General features: G+C 42.0%; 1 protein-coding gene across 1 annotated transcript in view; it reads left to right on the forward strand.

Annotated features, from left to right (window-relative positions):
- Window positions 1–20994, forward strand: part of ZRANB2 (zinc finger RANBP2-type containing 2) — a 93068-nt gene that overhangs the window by 67181 nt on the left and 4893 nt on the right. Inside the window, exons 2-8 of the mRNA XM_023501649.2 lie at window positions 9349–9478; window positions 9567–9675; window positions 11117–11199; window positions 14963–15039; window positions 15608–15742; window positions 18235–18404; window positions 20650–20736. Of these exons, the coding sequence (XP_023357417.2) occupies window positions 9349–9478; window positions 9567–9675; window positions 11117–11199; window positions 14963–15039; window positions 15608–15742; window positions 18235–18404; window positions 20650–20736 (791 nt within the window). The remainder of the gene's footprint in view (window positions 1–9348; window positions 9479–9566; window positions 9676–11116; window positions 11200–14962; window positions 15040–15607; window positions 15743–18234; window positions 18405–20649; window positions 20737–20994) is intronic.

Genomic DNA, 20994 nt, shown 5'->3' on the forward strand with positions numbered 1-20994 from the left:
ATTCATTTCTTCACTTCATTGCTCTCTCGCTTCTTCCATTCACTTTCCTCATTCATTCATTCACTCACTCCCCCACTCCTTAGTTTAAATTCATTTCTTCCTTATGTTGCTCTCTCATTCATCCATTCACTCACTCATTCATTCATTCACTCACTCCCCCACTCCTTAGTTTAATTCATTTCTTCACTTATATTTGCTCTCTCATTCATCCATTCACTCACTCATTCATTCACTCACTCCCCCACTCCTTAGTTTAATTCATTTCTTCACTTCTTTGCTCTCTCATTCTTCCATTCACTCCTCATTCATTCATTCACTCCTCCCCCCTCCTTAGTTTAATTCATTTCTTCACTTATATTTGCTCTCTCATTCATCCATTCACTCACTCATTCATTCATTCACTCACTCCCCCACTCCTTAGTTTAATTCATTTCTTCACTTCCATTTGCTCTCTCATTCTTCCATTCACTCACTCATTCATTCATTCACTCACTCCCCCACTCCTTAGTTTAATTCATTTCTTCACTTATATTTGCTCTCTCATTCATCCATTCACTCACTCATTCATTCATTCACTCACTCCCCCACTCCTTAGTTTAGTGGGCACAACCGCTTATATTTGCTCTCTCATTCATCCATTCACTCACTCATTCATTCATTCCTCCCCCCCACTCCTTAGTTTAATTCATTTCTTCACTTCCATTTGCTCTCATTCATCCATTCACTCACTCATTCATTCATTCACTCACTCCCCCACTCCTTAGTTTAATTCATTTCTTCACTTCCATTTGCTCTCTCATTCATCCATTCACTCACTCATTCATTCATTCATTCACTCCCCCACTCCGGTTAGTTCATTTCTTCACTTCCATTTGCTCTCTCATTCATCCATTCACTCAATCATTCATTCATTCACTCACTCCCCACTCCTTAGTTAATTCATTTTCTTCACTTCATTTTGCTCTCTCATTCATCCATTCACTCACTCATTCATTCATTCACTCACTCCCCCACTCCTTAGCTTAATTCATTTCTTCACTTCCATTTGCTCTCTCATTCATCCATTCACTCACTCATTCATTCATTCACTCACTCCCCCACTCTGGTTAGTTCATTTGTTCACTTCCATTTGTTTTCTCATTCACATCCATTCACTCACTCATTCATTCATTCCACTCCTCAGTTTAATTCATTTCTTCACTTCCATTTGCTCTCTCATTCATCCATTCACTCACTCATTCATTCACTCCTCCCCACTCCTTAGTTTATTCCCATTTCACTTCCACTTGCTCTCTAATTCATCCATTCACTCACTCATTCATTCATTCCTTCACTCCTCCCTCCGGTTAGTTCATTTCTTCACTTCCATTTGTTTTCTCATTCATCCATTCACTCACTCATTCATTCATTCCTTCACTCCTCCACTCCGGTTAATTCATTTCTTCACTTCCATTTGCTCTCTCATTCATCCATTCACTCACTCATTCATTCATTCATTCCATACTCCTCCAGTTAGTTCATTTCACTTCCATATGTTTCTCATTTGTCGTCACTCACTCATTCATTCACTCTCCCTCACTCCTTAACCAATTCATTTCTTCACTTCATTTTGTTCTCTCATTCATCCATTCTCCTCATTCATTGTTCCTTCCTCCCCCCCACTCCGGTTAATTCATTTCTTCACTTATATTTGTTCTCTCATTCATCCATTCACTCCTTCACTCCGGATAGTTCATTTGTTCACTTCCATTTGTTTTCTCATTCATCCATTCACTCACTCATTCATTCATTCACTCACTCCCCCACTCCTTAGCTTAATTAATTTCTTCACTCATATTTGTTTTCTCATTCATCCATTCACTCATTCATTCATTCATTCATTCCCCCACTCCGGTTAGTTCATTTGTTCACTTCCATTTGTTTTCTCATTCATCCATTCACTCACTCATTCATTCACTCACTCACTCCCCCACTCCTTAGCTTAATTCATTTCTTCACTTCCATTTGCTCTCTCATTCATCCATTCACTCACTCATTCATTCATTCCCTCACTCCCCACTCCTTAGTTTAATTCATTTCTTCACTTCCATTTGTTTTCTCATTCATCCATTCACTCATTCATTCATTCACTCACTCCCCCACTCCTTAGTTTAATTCATTTCTTCACTTCCATTTGCTCTCTCATTCTTCCTTCCATACACATTCATTCCTCACTCCCCACTCCTTAGTTTAATTCATTTCTTCACTTATATTTGCTCTCTCATTTAATCCATTCCTCCTCATTTCATTCATTCACTCACTCCCCCACTCCTTAGTTTAATTCATTTCTTCACTTCCATTTGCTCTCTCATTCATCCATTCACTCACTCATTCATTCATTCACTCACTCCCCCACTCCTTAGTTTAATTCATTTCTTCACTTCCATTTGCTCTCATTCTTCCACTCACTCATTCATTCATTCACTCACTCCCCCCCTCCTTCGGTTAATTCATTTCTTCACTTATATTTGCTCTCTCATTCATCCATTCCACTCTGCTCATTCTGTTCATTCCTCACTCCACCTCCTTAGTTTAATTCATTTCTTCTTATATTTTGCTCTCTCATTCATCCATTCCTCCTTTCATTCATTCATTCACTCACTCCCCCCACTCCTTAGGTTAATTCATTTCTTCACTTCCATTTGCTCTCTCATTCATCATTCACTCACTCATTCATTCATTCATAACTTCCCCACTCCTTACAGCAATTCATTTCTTCTTCTGTGCTCTCATTCGGCCATTTCACTCACTCATTCATTCATTCTCCTCCCCACTCCTTAGTTTAATTCATTTCTTCACTTCATTGCTCTCTCATTCATCCATTCACTCACTCATTCATTCACTCATAACTCCCCACTCCTTAGTTTAATTCCATTCTTCTTCCATTTGCTCTCTCATTCATCCATTCACTCACTCATTCATTCGATTCACTCCCACTCATAGTTTTAATTCATTTCTTCACTTCCATTTGTTTTCTCATTCATCCATTCACTCATTCATTCATTCACTCACTCCCCCACTCCTCAGTTTAATTCATTTCTTCACTTCCATTTGCTCTCTCATTCTTACATTCACTCACTCATTCATTCATTCACTCACTCCCCCACTCCTTAGTTTAATTCATTTCTTCACTTCATTTGTCTCATTCTTCCATTCTCCTCATTCATTCATTCCTCACTCCACCACTCTTAGTTTAATTCATTTAACTTCTTATATTTGCTCTCTCATTCATCATTCACTCACTCATTTCATTCATTCCACTCACTCCCCACTCCTTAGTTTAATTCATTTCTTCCACCTGTTGCTCTCATTCCTTCCATTCACTCCTCATTCATTTCATTCCTCACTCCCCACTCCTTAGTTTGGTCATTTCTTCATTTGCTCTCTCATTCTTCCATTCACTCACTCATTCATTCATTCATACTCCCCTCCTTAGTTCATTCATTAACTTCACTTATATTTGCTCTCTCATTCATCCATTCACTCACTCATTCATTCATTCACTCACTCCCCCACTCCTTAGTTTAATTCATTTCTTCACTTATATTTGCTCTCTCATTCATCCATTCACTCACTCATTCATTCATTCACCTCCCCACTCCTTAGTTTAATTCATTTCTTCACTTACATTTGCTCTCTCATTCATCCATTCACTCACTCATTCATTCATTCACTCACTCCCCCACTCCTTAGTTTAATTCATTTCTTCACTTATATTTGCTCTCTCATTCATCCATTCACTCACTCATTCATTCATTCCTCCCCCACTCCTTAGTTTAATTCATTTCTTCACTTATATTTGCTCTCTCATTCATCCATTCACTCACTCATTCATTCATTCACTCACTCCCCCACTCCTTAGTTTAATTCATTTCTTCACTTATATTTGCTCTCTCTCATTCATCATTCATTCATTCCTCCTCCCCACTCCTTAGTTTAATTCATTTCTTCACTTATATTTGCTCTCTCATTGTCCATTCACTCCTCATTCATTCATTCCTCTCCCCACTCCTTAGTTTAATTCTTCTTCCGCCTGTTTGCTCTCTCATTTCATCCATTCCCTCATTCATTCATTCACTCACTCCCCCACTCCTTAGTTTAATTCATTTCTTCACTTCCATTTGCTCTCTCATTCATCCATTCACTCACTCATTCATTCATTCACTCACTCCCCCACTCCTTAGTTTAATTCATTTCTTCACTTATATTTGCTCTCTCATTCATCCATTCACTCACTCATTCATTCATTCACTCACTCCCCCACTCCTTAGCTTAATTCATTTCTTCACTTCCATTTGTTTTCTCATTCATCCATTCACTCACTCATTCATTCATTCACTCACTCCCCCACTCCTTAGCTTAATTCATTTCTTCACTTCCATTTGCTCTCTCATTCATCCATTCACTCACTCATTCATTCATTCACTCACTCCTCCACTCCTTAGCTTAATTCATTCCTTCACTTCCATTTGCTCTCTCATTCATCCATTCACTCACTCACTCATTCATTCCTTCACTCCCCCACTCCTTAGCTTAATTCATTTCTTCACTTCCATTTGCTCTCTCATTCATCCATTCACTCACTCATTCATTCACTCACTCACTCCCCCACTCCTTAATTTAGCTGTTTCTTCATATATTTGCTCTCTCTGTTCATCCATTACTCCTCACTCATTCATTCACTCACTCCCCACTCCTTAGCTTAATTCATTCCTTCACTTCCATTTGCTCTCTCATTCATCCATTCACTCACTCATTCATTCACTCCTGCTCCCCCCACTCCTTGAATTCAATTCATTTCTTCACTTGTTTGCTCTCTCATTCATCCATTCACTCACTCATTCATTCATTCCTTCACTCCCCCACTCCGGTTAATTCATTTCTTCACTTCCATTTGCTCTCTCATTCTTCCATTCACTCACTCACTCATTCATTCACTCACTCCCCCACTCCGGTTAGTTCATTTCTTCACTTCCTGTTTGCTCTCATTCATCCATTCACTCACTCATTCGACTAGTCACTCACTCGCCACTCCTTAGTTTAATCCATTTCTTCCCTTCCATTTTATCTCGTTCTTCCATTCACTCACTATTTCGTTCATTCACTCCTCCCCACTCCTTAGTTTAATTCATTTTTCTTCACTTATATTTATCTCATTCATCCATTCACTCACTCATTCATTCCTCCACTCCCCACTCCTTAGTTTAATTCATTCTTCACTTATATTTGCTCTCTCATTCATCCATTCCTCACTCATTCATTCATTCACTCCTCCCCACTCCTTAGGATTAATTCATTTCTTCACTTCCATTTGCTCCTCTCATTCGTCATTATCACTCATTCATTCATTCACTCATTCCCCTCCTTAAGCAATTCATTTCTTCCATACCATTTTCTAGTTCATTTCACTCTATGTTCATTTCATTCCGCTCACTCCCCACACTCCTTAATTTAATTCATTTCTTCCGCCATTTGCTCTCCATTCATCCATTATCACTCCATTCTGTTCACTCCTCTGCTCCCCATCATGGTTTTAATTCATTTCTTCCTTCCATTGCTCTCTCATTCATCCATTCACTCTCCTTCATTCATTCACTCACTCCCCACTCCTTAGTTTAATTCATTTCTTCTTATATTTGCTCTCATCCATTCACTCACTCATTCATTCATTCATTCCTCCCCCACTCCAGTTGGTTCATTTGCTTCCACTTCCATTGCTCTCATTCATCCATTCACTCATTCATTCATTCACTCACTCCCCCACTCCTTAGTTTAATTCATTTCTTCACTTATATTTGCTCTCTCATTCATCCATTCACTCACTCATTCATTCATTCTCACTCCCCCACTCCTTAGCTTAATTCATTTCTTCACTTCCATTTGCTCTCTCATTCTTCCATTCCTCCTCATTCATTCATTCACTCACTCCCCCACTCCCTTAGTTTAATTCATTGTCCTTAATGTTGCTCTCTCATTCGTCATTCCTCACTCATTCATTCATTCTCCTCCCCACTCCTTGGTTTAATTCATTTCTTCACTTATATTTGCTCTCTCATTCATCATTCACTCACTCATTCATTCATTCCTCCTCCCCACTCCTTAGTTTGGTCATTTCTTCACTTATATTTGCTCTCTCATTCATCATTCCTCACTCATTCATTCATTCATTCTCCCCCACTCCGGTTAATTCATTTCTTCACTTGCTTGCTCTCATTCATCCATTCACTCAATCATTCATTCATTCCTCCTCCCCTCCTTGATTGTTCATTTCTTCACTTCCATTGCTCTCTCTCCTTTAATATTCACTCCTCATTCATTTAATTTCCTCCTCCCCACTCCTTAGCTTCATTCATTTCTTCACTTCCATTTGCTCTCTCATTCTTCCATTCACTCACTCATTCATTCATTCACTCACTCCCCCACTCTGGTTAGTTCATTTGTTCACTTCCATTTGTTTTCTCATTCATCCATTCACTCACTCATTCATTCATTCTCCTCCCCCTCCTCAGTTTAATTCATTTCTTCACTTCCATTTGCTCTCTCATTCATCCATTCACTCACTCATTCATTCATTCCACTCCTCCCCACTCCTTAGTTTAATTCATTTCTTCACTTCCACGCCTCTCTATTCATCCATTCACTCACTCATTCATTCATTCCTCCCTCCACTCCAGTTGGTTGTTCTTCACTTCCATTTGTTTTCTCATTCATCCATTCACTCACTCATTCATTCATTCCTTCACTCCTCCACTCCGGTTAATTCATTTCTTCACTTCCATTTGCTCTCTCATTCATCCATTCACTCACTCATTCATTCATTCATTCACTCCTCCTCCGGTTAGTTCATTTCTTCACTTCCATATGTTTTCTCATTCATTCTCACTCATTCATTCACTCACTCCCTCACTCCTTAGCTTAATTCATTTCTTCACTTCCATTTGTTCTCTCATTCATCCATTCACTCACTCATTCATTCATTCCTTCACTCCCCCACTCCGGTTAATTCATTTCTTCACTTATATTTGTTCTCTCATTCATCCATTCACTCCTTGCCGGATAGTTGTTGTTCACTTCATTTGTTTTCTCATTCATCCATTCTCCTCATTCATTCATTCCTCCTCCCCACTCATAAGCAATTAATTTCTTCACTCATATTTGTTTTCTCATCATTCACTCATTCATTCGATTGTTCATTCCCCCACTCCGGTTAGTTCATTGTTCCTTCCATTTTGGCTCTCATTCATCCATTCCTCCTCATTTCGACTACTGCTCCTCCCCCCACTCCTTAGCTTAGTCATTTCTTCCGCCATTGCTCTCCTCATTCATCATTCACTGCTCATTCATTCATTCCTTCACTCCCCACTCCTTAGTTTAATTCATTTCTTCACTTCCATTTGTTTTCTCATTCATCCATTCACTCATTCATTCATTCACTCACTCCCCCACTCCTTAGTTTAATTCATTTCTTCACTTCCATTTGCTCTCTCATTCTTCCATTCACTCACACATTCATTCATTCTCCTCCCCCACTCCTTAGTTTAATTCATTTCTTCACTTATGTTGCTCTCTCATTCATCCATTCACTCCTCATTCATTCATTCACTCACTCCCCCACTCTATTAGTTTTAATTGTTTCTTCACTTATATTTGCTCTCTCATTCATCCATTCACTCACTCATTTCATTCTCCTCCCCCACTCCTTAGTTTAATTCATTTCTTCACTTCCATTTGCTCTCTCATTCTTCCATTCACTCCTCCATTCATTCATTTCTCCTCCCCCCACTCCTTAGTTTAATTCATTTCTTCACTTATTTTGCTCTCTCATTCATCCATTCACTCACTCATTCATTCATTCCCTCTCCTTAGTTTAATTCATTTCTTCACTTATATTTGCTCTCTCATTCATCCATTCACTCACTCATTCATTCATTCACTCACTCCCCCACTCCTTAGTTTAATTCATTTCTTCACTTCCATTTGCTCTCTCATTCATCCATTCACTCACTCATTCATTCATTCCTCCCCCACTCCTTAGCTTAATTCATTTCTTCACTTCCATTTGCTCTCTCATTCATCCATTCACTCACTCATTCATTCATTCACTCCTCCCCACTCCTTAGTTTAATTCATTTCTTCACTTCCATTTGCTCTCTCATTCATCCATTCACTCACTCATTCATTCATTCACTCACTCCCCCACTCCTTAGTTTAATTCATTTCTTCACTTCCATTTGCTCTCTCATTCATCCATTCACTCACTCATTCATTCATTCACTCACTCCCCCACTCCTTAGTTTAATTCATTTCTTCACTTCATTTGTTTTCTCATTCATCCATTCACTCATTCATTCATTCACTCACTCCCCACTCCTCAGTTTAATTCATTTCTTCACTTCATTTTATACCTCTCATTCTTACATTCCTCACTCATTCATTCATTCACTCCCCCCCACTCCTTAGTTTAATTCATTTCTTCACTTCCATTTGCTCTCATTCTTCCATTCCTCCACTCATTCATTCATTCACTCACTCCACCACTGAATCTGCCAAATAGTAACTGGCCTCCAAATTTTCACTGAGCTTTACACAAATTCACACATTTTAGTCTCACCAAGTTGTGTTTAGCTGAACACTTGGTTTATATTTGTATTGACTTGGTCTTTCTATCTTATTTGATTTTAGATGTACTTATTTCCTTCATTAGAAGGTAAATTCTTTGAGAATAAGAATTGTTTTATTTGTGCTATTATCCCCAATATCTGGCCCAGTTCTTGTCATGTAGGAAGTGCTGAGTAAACATGGATTCAAGAAAACAAAATTCTGCCTTCCAAGATCTCTGTCATGGTTTTTCATGTGCATGTGGGAAAATGCCAAATTCTTTTTATTCAGCTTTCTGGGGTCCGAAGCCCATAATGCCTTTCTTTGTTTCCTGAGCACACAGTAAACACTTGATAAACGTTCCTTGTCTTACTGACTTAAACCCATTGATCTATTTCTTTTCTTTTTCTAAGACTAGATAGTTGGAAAAATTGCTGTAGGGGACATTTTGGAATCTAGCAGTCCCAAAGAGTCATCTCCCAGAATTCAAATTGACCCTCAGACACTTCCTGTGTGACCCTGGGCACATCACAGCACCCAGTTTGCCTCATTTGGCTCATGTGTGAATGAGCTGGAGAAGGAAATAATCAACCTCCAATATCTTTGCCAAGGAAACCCAAGTGGAGTCACAGAGAGTCGAACAACTGAGAAACAAACAAAAAAAAAAAAAAAAACACTGTTTTTTGAGATCATTAGGAAGATTCAGATTAGTGCTTTATATGGGGGGGGGGGGGAGTATGTATTGATGTGTATTGGATTTCTCTGAAATGTGTTTTACTTTGTTTTAGATGTGGAAATGTAAACTTTGCAAGAAGAACCAGTTGTAACCGGTGTGGTCGAGGTAAATATACAAGTAGCATCTTCTCATGATCATATGCAAAATTTTGTCCGGGTCTCTTCATTGCATGTCTTTTTTCTTCTACTTTCAGAAAAAACGACCGAAGCTAAGATGATGAAAGCTGGTGGGACTGAAATAGGAAAGACCCTCGCTGAGAAGAGCCGGGGCCTCTTTAGTGCTAATGACTGGCAATGCAAAACGTATGTCTCTTGGAATTACTCTCTTGTATTGACTTCATGATAGTATCTGTGTGTAGGGTCACAGCTTATCACTGGTATTGCCAACTTGTAAAAGTATACATGGGAGATAGGGATGGAGTTTTAAGGCTGCCTTTCTCCTGTTAAAAAGTGTCAGATGAAATGATGCTCTGGGAGAAATTAACCCTAATCTCCATAAATGTCTCACTGAGCAGAGTAGCCTTTTAATCAAAAAGACTGTTATGTTGTCATTTTATTGATAACTAATAGTCACTGTTATATAAAAGATCTCTGCATTTTCTTTTCTTTGCCTTGTGTTGATGGGACGTTTTTGCCTGTAAGCATACACAATGGCCATAACAAGTTAAACTTGAATAAAAACACATCCCAGTAGTGTGTGATAGGTGGATGGTCACTAGACTGATTGGCAGTCACAAGAGAGTGGGCCTCTGGGTTGCCTCTACCATTTGGTACCCTTTTATTGTTTTTTCATCATCAAATGAAGGATGGGAGAGATGGTCTTCAAAGCCACATCCCATTTTCAAGATTTTATGATTAGAAACACTCAGATTTGAGAATTATGCTTTTATCATTTGTTCATTTTTCTGTTTATGTGGAAGAATCCTAAGAAGCTGCATTTGACTTGTTAGAAATTCTGCCCTCAAGGGGCAGTATAATAGAGGAAAGTGCTCTCAGCTCAGCAGCCACAACCTGGGCTGTGGAACTAGATGTTCTGATGGCATCTGCAGCTCCTTTGACTTTTCTTTCCTGAAATTCGTTTAGCTTGGTTTACTGTCTAGCGTTGGGTGCTTATCTCTTCGGCCCTTGTGGTATCGAATTTGGTTTTGAAATTCCCAGTTGATTCCCTAGATTTTTTCCTCACTTCTGTTATGAATTTGGGCAAAAATGTTTTGAATTTGAAGATGCTGGCATAAATTTCTGGATTTTTGGATATTAGGAAGTGAGATTTTCCATTTTTAAACAGTCTTGAAGCATACACTAAATGCTGGAGTATTTAGTATGAGAATTGTTGTTGCGCACTAAACTTGAGGTTTGGGGTTCTTAATGGATTTGTTTAATTTCAGAGACTGAGTCCTATTTTAATTCATTATGTCCCAGAGAATCTTAGAATAGAAATGTCCCTCGCATCTTCCTCTCTGGCCTGGAGTTCTTGAATCTTTCCCTGAAGTAAAACATGTCTTTGTTTTCACAAAACCCTACTGTCTGTTTCATAGATTACTTTTCATCTTTAATAGTTACAGATTTGACGGGTCTTGTCCAAGTCTCTAGCAGGTCAGCATTCCAAATTTACCGTCTCGATAACTTGATGTTTATGGTGCTGAGAATCGGCTCCGATTTTAGCTTTCTCTTTTGTCTTTAATTGTCTCCATCTTTTCTGGTGGGCCACGACATTCTACTAATGTGCTTCTCCTTCGTTTTAAAGTTGCAGTAATGTGAATTGGGCCAGGAGATCCGAGTGCAACATGTGCAACACTCCCAAGTATGCTAAGCTGGAGGAAAGGACGGGTAAGTGAGAGTCCCACGGAAGAAATCCAGGGGCTTTAAAAGCTGCTTTCCCTCTCAGGGACAAGAGCAGTCCACGCTGGTTCACCCTCATTTTTTCATTATTCCTTTAGTTTTGTTTTCAAATTCATAGTCACAGGCAAGAGTGGCTACCAAGAACTATGTGCCAGAAAGGAAGCCTGATACTTTGGGGTTTATTTAACCCAGTAGAGAATCCATGTACAAAAAACTTGGGTGTAGTTTACTCTCGGGTTCTGTTTCCATGTATACTGTGCTCTGAAAAAAGAAATGCGCCTTTGCCAGTGCCCAGACTCAACCGAGGCAGTTTAACTCATCCAGAGCATGCTCTGGCTGGGGGGCCTTGTGGATGGGGTTTTGTGAAGCATTTAATTGAATACATTACCTATACAGCCTTAATCTTGGTACAAAAGTCATAGCAGACATTTCTCTGTCACTCTGCTGGTACAGATGCTCTTTTCAATTCTCAGCGAGGTCAGGGGTGAAGGTCTTGTGTTTGTCTCACAGCTAATGCACACAGCTGAGACCACTGTGGGGCCTTGACTGTCGCTCCCTCCATAGACCAGTCTAATGGAATCTAAATCTGAGAGACCAGAGAACATGCTGTGAACCCTGAGAAGGGAGCGAGGGCGGGCGGGCTTAGACCCTTGGGTGGGTTCCCGGGGCCACATGGTTGGTTGGGACATCTGGTTCCTGGGCCCAGGATGGTGTGGTCAGGGCCTGAGACCAGCAGGACTAGGACGGCCACAACCCAAAGCTGTCTTGGGTGCGTGCTGAACAACAGGCAGTTCTTGGGCCCCTACCATGAATCAGGACTGGGCTCTACAAGCCCTCGGCCCGATGTGGGAAGAACAAGAAACGGGAGCGGCCGAACCCCACTCCCTGGCCTGGGAGGGAAGGCACAGTTAATGAAGGGGAGAATGGGGAGAAAAGGCAGGGAGGAGAGTCTGGAGGTCATCAGAGAGCTTGGAGCAAGATAGAGCCAAGAACATTTTGCTTAGAGCGATCACAAGGACAAAGGGTTCATATTGGGGTAACTTCTGGTGGGGAAAGAGCCTAGGACCAAGGCTCTGGAAACTCCATGGGATTGGGGGAAAACCCAGCAAAAAACCAAGTGAGAAGGGTCCCCTGGCCGGTCTTTCCCCTAATGTCAGGTCCACTTGTTTCTGTCATTGGATTTGGTCATTTGTCTTTTTTTCCCCGTGTGTGTCACAGAATTTACAGCTTGATTAGAAGCATTTTGAGGATGACTTGGGTCATGCTGGTTTTTTGTTTCATCTACGAATGAGCTTCTAGGAAACGCTTGTCTTTATTTGTTGGTTATCCAGAGCCTAGAGAACATTTTAGCAAATGCCACTTGAAGGGTTTTCAATGGAGTCAGGAAAAGAAAGAGATTGTCACACTGATAAGTGCACAGCTTCTGCTCCCCATTGAACTGCTGGGTAGTCGAGAGTCACTCTTACTCTTAGTCCAGTGACAGCATCCCATTGCCCATCCTCGTTTGTGTGTGTGCAGGATTTGCTGGTAACGATCAGTGTGGAGCAGTGGTTAGAGAGCTAACCTGGGAGGGAGTGCGCACTCGCACAGTTTTGTTTTTTTTTCAATTGTTTTTTTTTTGGGGGGGAGGGAGGGAGTCTAAGCAACTCCGGTGCTGAGAAGCTGAAAACAAGGTATAAATTGACCCTGGTAAAGTTTTCCTACTGAGAACTTAATTGTGTCAGTTGAGTCCTAGATCAAACTCTCTTGCCTCAATCCAAAATATGACTGTTAAAAATATGTTGACTGAGTTTTTTTTTTTTTTTTTTTTTTTTTTTTTTTTTTTCAAAGAATAAGAAAACATTTAGTAGGAAGGACATCTGGACTTGGAGTCAGACCCAGATTCTGATATTTAATACTCTGGACGAGTCACTTTGATCTCCCATCAGTTTCTTCATCCCTCCCCATTCTAACCCCGTGATTCCTTCTCATTTTGCTCCTCCCTTCTCTTTTGCTTCTGATGGTCGTGGCCCAGAGCCAGGAAGGCCCAAGCTTGCTGTGATTCTAATATGCCTCAGCGCCCTTAATAGTCGGAGAATTCTGAATATTCTCTGTTTCTGTAGGGGATGGTTTGTCTCCATGTTAAAAATTGAGCGCAGTAGTCTGCCATTAGAGGAAGGAAGATGTTGCTCCCCTCACATCTGTGGCCTTGGGCAAGATGTTGGGTCCTGAATGCCAGGCTAACAGAAATGCCCCCCAGTGCTCCTCGGGGCCTGGCATCTCATGTCCTGGGCACTTTAAGCCCCAGGTTAGATCTGAACAGCAAAACTCTTGACAAAAGCATGTCAGATTTGGGGAACAGCGTGATAGGATGAGCCTGAGGCTTCCTAAGGCCCTCCCACATGGCCTGTCTGCTCACCTGAGTGCCCTCCTGGTCCGGGCCCTCTCCCACACAGTACACACCATTGGAATCAAATATAATTCAAGCCCTTCCCAGCCCCACTGCACTTAACTTACCCTCCCCAGTTCCATGGTCTCAGCATTTGTTTCTGAATATAAAGGATTGCTTTTTTCCTTCGCTCTGATCCTTGTAGAATGTAATCTCCATGGAGGAGGGTGGGATTATTTCCTCCACTGTATTCATATCTTCAATACCTAATGCAGTACCTGGCACATAGTGGGAACTATATAAATACTGGATCGATGGAAAAGCTAGGGAGAGATTTACCAAATTTATTGGTACCAATTTGGTAATTACCAAATTTATTGGTAAATTCCAGTTTGGCACTATGGCCAAAGGGCTACCAAACTGTGCAGGCCCTTGGACTCAGCAGTGTTTCTACTGGGTCTGTACCCAAACAGATCTTAAAGAAGGGAAAGGAACCCACATATGTAAAAATATTTGTGGCAGCCCTCTTTGTAGTGGTCAGAAACTGGAAACTGAGGGGATGCCCATCAGTGGGAATGGCTGAATAAGTTATGGGCTATGAATGTTAATGAAGTATTATCATTCTGTAAGAAACAACCAACAGGATGATTTCAGAAAGGCCTGGATGGACTGACATGAACTGAGGGAAATGAGCAGAACCAGGAGATCATTATACACAGCAACAATGATGAACAGTGACGTGGCTCTCTTCAACAATGAGATGATTGATGCCAGGTCCAATGATGTTGTGATGAAGAGAGCCATCTACACCCAGAGAGAGGACTGTGGGAACTGAGTGTGGACCACAACATAGTATTTTTACCCTTTTGTTATTTGCTTGCATTTTGTTTTCTTTCTCATTTTTTACCCTTTTTATCTGATTTTGCTTGTACAACAAGATAATTGCATAACTATATATGCATATATTGGATTTTTCATGTTTTACCATATCTAATATTGGATTACTTGCCATCTAGGGGAGAGGGTGAGGGGGGGAAGGAGAGAAATTGGAACACAAGATTTGGCAAGGATCAATGTTGAAAAATTATCCATGTGAAATTAAAAAAATAATAATAAGTTTATTGGTAAACAAAACTTTAAAAGACTTAGGTATAGCGAGATCCTTCATGCACCAAGCTCCAAGTCGACCTTTGTGCTGATGCTCAGCATCCTTTCCTCAAAGAGGAAGAAGCCACTGATCTGGGGTGCAGGGCTGGGCATATCATATGGCCCTGAATCTCAGAACCAGAAGGGAGATTAAGGCTTGGTCTGTGTGGGAGAGAAGCAGGTAATCTCATAGGTATAAACACATGAGGAAAATATGGCTATTTTTTCTTTTTTCAGGCTATGGTGGAGGTTTTAATGAAAGAGAAAATGTGGAGTACATTGAACGAGAAGAATCTGATGGAGAATATGACGAGGTAAGCTGATGGGACCGCCCCAGAATCAATTGGACGCATCAGAAAAACAAGATAGAACTTAAGAAGTGTATCTGGATCAGAGGAAGGCGACTGAACATTTGGGACTAATTTTTGCCTGTGAAGTTGCCGTTTCTGTTTTCTACCCAGCTGGAGTGCATCCATGTTAAAATCACGTAGTGCTGAAATGCAGATTTTAGGCTGGGTCTAAGGTTGGGAAGATCTGAGGTCAACTGTGGCCTCAGATCCTTCCTAGATGTATGAACCTGGGCAAGTCAGTTGAACCTGCTTCCATTTCCTCATCAGTCAAATGAGTTGCAGAAGGAAAGGACAGAAATCTTTAGCATTATGGCCAAGAAAGTCCCAGATGGCTTACAAAGAGTATAGAGCACAGCTGAACCGCAGCAAGGATTTGTTTTCACTATTGGGGGGACATGGAGGGGGGGTGAATAATATTGTAATAGCTTAGTATGTCATTTCTATTTTTAAAAAATTAGCTTTTGGTAAAGCTGGACATATTTCTGATTGGCTAAGGAAAGATTCTCCTATGGAATTTTTTTTCTATATTTAGTTTGGTCGGAAAAAGAAAAAATATAGAGGGAAAGCAGTTGGACCCGCCTCTATCTTAAAGGAAGTTGAAGATAAAGAATCAGAGGGAGAAGAAGAGGATGAGGATGAAGATCTATCCAAATATAAATTGGATGAGGTAATAGTCTTTTTTGTTGTTTCTCATATAATAAAAAACCAGCCGTATCTCGTTTTAATAAAACGCTCCCCACAGCCACTCTTGGAGGCAAGCCGTTTATCTTAGCACATCTGAAAGTAATGGTCCGTGGTTACAAGACTGACTGCAAGGCAAAGCCGGATTTTGTCAAAGATTCGAAAAAGATTCCAAATGTAATATTCCAAACTTCTTATCCCAGAAATGTGGCCTCTGAGCCACCCATTCTCCCCTAGGCAGATGCTCTCCGTGGGTCGCAGGTCCTGATCCATTCTAGGTGGAACAAATGGTACTGACAACAGAATCTCAAAGATCTGAGTGTTTCTAATCATAACATCTTGAACATGGGTGTTGGCGCACTGCTTTCTGCCCAGATCCAAGTTCTGTGTAGCTTCCGCTCCCTGGGGCTCCTCCCTCCCCTTCCCTTGAGTCTGGCTGAAGGTGGGCGTCCCCTCCTGCCAGGCCTTCTCCAGCCTGGTGAGAGTCGGGAGGTGTTTGCTGGCACCTAGCCTGTGTGTGCCGCCCTTGCTTGCTCTTAGCTCTGCCATCTGCTCAGGAAGAGAAGCGTCTGATCCCTCTGCCTCAGGAGACTCCATCAGAAAGTAGAAAATGTCCATTGGGTCTCTGGCCCCCTGCAGGAGATTGCCCCCGAGCACTCATTTGGTCATTGTTGATGGAAAATGGAACCCAAAAGGGCTAACCTGACCAAGGCAAAGTCTGGAGGACCCTCTCTGATACCCGCGGCTCTTTAGACCTCCACTGCCAGCTCTACTCAGGCCTCCCAAGGCTGCCCTTTAGGGAGTCACTTATCTGGTATGGGGAGTATTCTGGTTTGGGGTTTGGAGCTGAAGTATCTAAGACCTTTTCCTCTTGAACCCAGTCCATTTCTGAGGACTAGACTTGGTATTCTAGCACATACTTAATCTCTGAGCCCCAAAGCTCTTTGTGCAACCCATCCCATCTGAGGGGTCCCAGGCTCCCCCTGAGACCCTCCACGGTGTCATGGAACCTCTCAGGATTTGGAACGCCCATATTGTGGCCACGTGGATTAGCCTTGCTCAGTGCCGTCTCTTCGTTACTCCAGGAGAGATGGGCTGGTTTCTAGGTGACCGGAAGAGACTTGGCCATGGCCTGTGTTGGACAACCCAGTGTCTGCCAGTCAGGCGTTCTGTCCTGGATTTTGTGCAAAGTTCTGTTTGCTAAAGGTTAAAAATCACTTGTCTCTAGTCTTGTAAACTTCTCCCAGTCTCTAGGAGCTTTAGAATACTCTCTGCTCGGCAGCCACGTGCTCTGATTCCCAAAGGGAGGCGGGCAGCCTCTAGCAGGACCTGGTCAGGGAGACCTGTCTTGCTGGTCACTTGTCTCAGTCCCTCAATGGGGATGATCACCTGCTTGCTCCCACCCTTGGGAATCCATGAGAGGCCTTGGGAGCGCTCCATATAGTGCTTGGCGTGCCATGGAAGCAACTGATTATCTGGCTGCATGCTGCAGCCCCATTGATCCTGGGTCTTACCTCCCTAGAAGACACATTCTTATTTTCCCAGCCAGAGGTCAGACTTCTTGTCTCAGGAAATGGGTGAGGGAAGGCTACAGGGTTCTTGTGAAATCCCCTCCCTGTCCCCCCTTAACAGCGAGTCCAGGCTAGCCTTCCCTTGTGGTCTGGCCTGGCCCCCAACTCTAAATCTGTGAACCCTTGGAAGTCCTGTTTTCCCAACCTAGGTCATGTTGTCCCCGAGTTTCCTTTTCCATCTTCCTTTTCTTCTCCATCATAAGCAAGGGGGTTGGCTCGTTTCCCTCCCCTTAGCCCAAGGGGGTAGCACTTTACCCCAGGGTCAGATGCTTCTCTGTTCCAAGAAAAACAAAGTAGAGTGCTTTGTTGTTGGTTTGCACACTTTGGGGGTGAGCAGCTATTGGGGCAGCCCCTAGCCCTCTTGCAGAATGCCACCAACCAGGTGGGCGCATTAGCGAGCCAGATGATCTCCTATTTGTGCCCTGATCAGCTGCCCAGCCATAAATGGGTTCCATTTGTTTCCATTGTGCCATTTGTTCTACTCAGTGCCTGGACCTCTCATAGCAGTCGCTCTGCATCCACAGTGTTTTCTCCCTCCTCTCCCCTCTCCTCTTCCCCCCTCCCTCCCTCCCTCCCTCCTTCCCTCCCTCTTTTTTTCTTCTCTTTCTGTGTCTCTTTTTGTCACTTTCTGTGTCTGGTTCTCTTTGAATGAGCAATTGGACTTTGTTACCTGCATTTTCATTTACTGGACAATCTGTGTTCTGAAATGTTCGAGGCTATGTAGAAGTGGCTCCTTTAGAGCGATTCCTCCATTACCAGGAGTTACCTTTTGGATTCTGTCTTCACCTGGTTAGATAAACAGTAGCTTTCTCTCAAAACAAGCTGGACACACGGACGACAGAATGTGTATTATGGTAATTCCTGGTTTCCTGAATCTAATGGATTCTGTTGGCTACATTTTCATTAGGATGAGGATGAAGATGATGCAGATCTCTCAAAATATAACCTTGATGCCAGTGAAGAGGAAGATGGCAACAAAAAGAAATCTCACAGAAGAAGTCGCTCTAAGTCTCGGTCTTCCCACTCCCGATCTTCCTCACGCTCATCCTCCCACTCAAGCTCAAGGTCTAGGTCCAGGTAAACGGGTACAGGCCAAGGGTAACACCAGGCAAAATGTCAGTATCTAACTTCTTTATTTACACATTTTGGTTCAACGTTATTTTAAAGAGTTCATCTTTGATAACAAATGATTTCCTTCAGATAATGCATTTCTCTTACTTAACTTTTTAATCTATTGGTGTGGTTTTTATATAACCCTTCTCCAAAATTAAGATTTAAAATAAGTCTTTCTCTTAAGGTATTGTTGTATGTTTTAGTCCTGTGGCTCCTTTACTGAGATAATTTAACTGGGAAAAGTACAAATAAAATTCTGAATGTGAGATTGTTCAACTTTAAGATAGACTTGGTGTTACATTAAGCTGATTCAAAGGATGAGGGTGGAGATCTTGTTTGGCTGCCCGAGTGGCCCAGTGGATAAAGCTCTACAGTTAGTGTCAGGCAGGAAGACCTGAGTTCAGAGCCAACCTCAGACACTAGTTGTGGGACCCCAGCCAAGTGGCTTCACCTGTACCTCACGTTCCCCCCATCTCTAAAATGGGGTGGTTAGGGTTGTTGTGAGGATCAAACGATGCTGATTATAAAGCACTTGCAGTGCCTGGCCCCATAGGAACAAGTGCTAGGCAAAGGTTAGTTGCGTTGCTCTGGAGGTTACTAGTTTGCCTTTCTATGGTTCCCCGGCATTTAACACAGTGCCTGGTATAGAGCAGGCCCTATGGAAATAATTACTCCTTTTTTTTTTTTTTTTTTTTTTTTTTTAACCTCACTGGTTGGAATAGGTGGGATGGAAACATTCACACAAGCCAAAATATGAATGAAAAGATCTGTCTCCAAGCTGCTAAGACATGGAGGAGTCAATGTGTCCTGTCACTAGTGTCTGCCTATAGAGAGGCCTCCGTGAAGGACAGCAGACGTGCCTGACCTTAAGAGAGAGGAGAGCTCGTTTTTAAAGCTCTGGCAAGACCAGAACCGAGTTAAAGTCTTTCCTTGTTAACTCTCACTAACCATCAGACAGTTTATCCTGTCATTCCTTCAAAAGCCCATCAGTATTTGCAGTAGAAGTAATTTTTGGGATGTGTTTGTGTTACAAACTGTACATGGTAAAAACATGTTGCATGCAAATAGTAATTCAGCTTGAGGTTAAGCTCATCCCTGGAAGAATGGGGTACTTTTACCCCAGAGTTGTTTTTTATTTATTTATTTTTTTTGTTTACTTTGCCCTTCCTGGTGAGATCTTCATACCCAAGTATAACTTCTATTTTGTAATACTTGGGTACGCTGAGAGTGAAGCCACATTGAATGAGTTTCACTTTGGTTTTGTGACTTTTCCCATAGTCATTTCCTGAAGTAACAAATTTTCTATGATTGAAAAGGAAATTTCAGGTAGAAAATCATCAGTTCCCTAAATTTACATGATTTACTTCTTTCAAGTTATTTGGTGTGCTTTAGGAAGCAATGACATAGGTTAAAAGAAAAAAGTTTAGTGTCATAAAGAGTAAAAATTTGCTGCATGTTATTTTTCAAACATGAATAAGAATTGACATCATTCTTGGGGGAAAAGATATGTTAAGTTTTGTTTTTGAGATCACCACAGAATTAATTATTTTTTCAGGTCTTATTCTTTGGCACACATTAGAAAACTTGGCTTTGAGATGGTAGGTTAATAGATATATATTAATATAAATGTGTGGCCTTTCAATTTCCTAATATCCTATGTAAAAGGCACTTGAATTCAAAACTGGCTTAAATGGATGAACTTCCATCAGACTTCAACAAGATGGACTTGATTAGCTTTCTTTCCCTCTGTCCGATGTTTCAGCAAAGTAGTCTTGATTGAAACAAAGAGTGGAAGCCAGATCAGCCCATTAACATTTTCTTACTAACTAAAAATAAAAAGGGGGCAACCCCAAAGTAGCCTCAAGAAAAGAGGGGAGATAGCTGATCCCCTGGAGTGGTTTGGGGAGACACATCAGGGGCTGAACCCCAAGCTTTCTCAGTTTTCTCATCACGGTCGTGGCAGTGCCTCTGTTGGGAGAGGAAAGTTGGTCTTTTGGCTTCCTTTTAGGAAGCGATAATTTTTTTTTTTTACGGACAGAACTTGAGAACAAGTGGGGTTCTGGGCACGACCCCCGAGTCCCCACTGTGAGCGCGCGCCCCGGGCCCTTGTCTTGTTGCATGAGTCACTGTTGTGTACATCTCTCCCTCAGTGTGCGAGGCCCGAGCTGGCTCAAGTGATACTGGAAAATCCCCTTCCGTGTTGTTCCAGGTCCCGCTCAGGAAGCTCCTCCAGTTCCCGGTCAAGGTCTCGGTCCAGTTCCAGAGAACTCTCGAGATCTCGTGGGTCGAAATCCAGGTGAATGAGGTAGCATTGGCTCTGTCCGGCAGAGCGGAGATAACGAGGCGCCCGAGGGCGTGGCTGCTGCTGCTGCTGCTGCCGCCGCTTGGACAGCTTGTTGTGCTTGGACCTGTCGGTTCTGTTTTAGCCTTAGACCACTAATGCTCTGCCTCGGCTTCAGTCTCACCCTGAAGTGTCTCCATTGCCCGCAGTGTGCCAAGACATTCCCATGATTAACCTGAAGGACGATTGGGGGTGGCGGTGGGACAGGGGATG

Source organism: Sarcophilus harrisii, chromosome 4 (genome assembly GCF_902635505.1).
Source record: "Sarcophilus harrisii chromosome 4, mSarHar1.11, whole genome shotgun sequence".
NCBI classification, from domain to species: domain Eukaryota; kingdom Metazoa; phylum Chordata; class Mammalia; order Dasyuromorphia; family Dasyuridae; genus Sarcophilus; species Sarcophilus harrisii.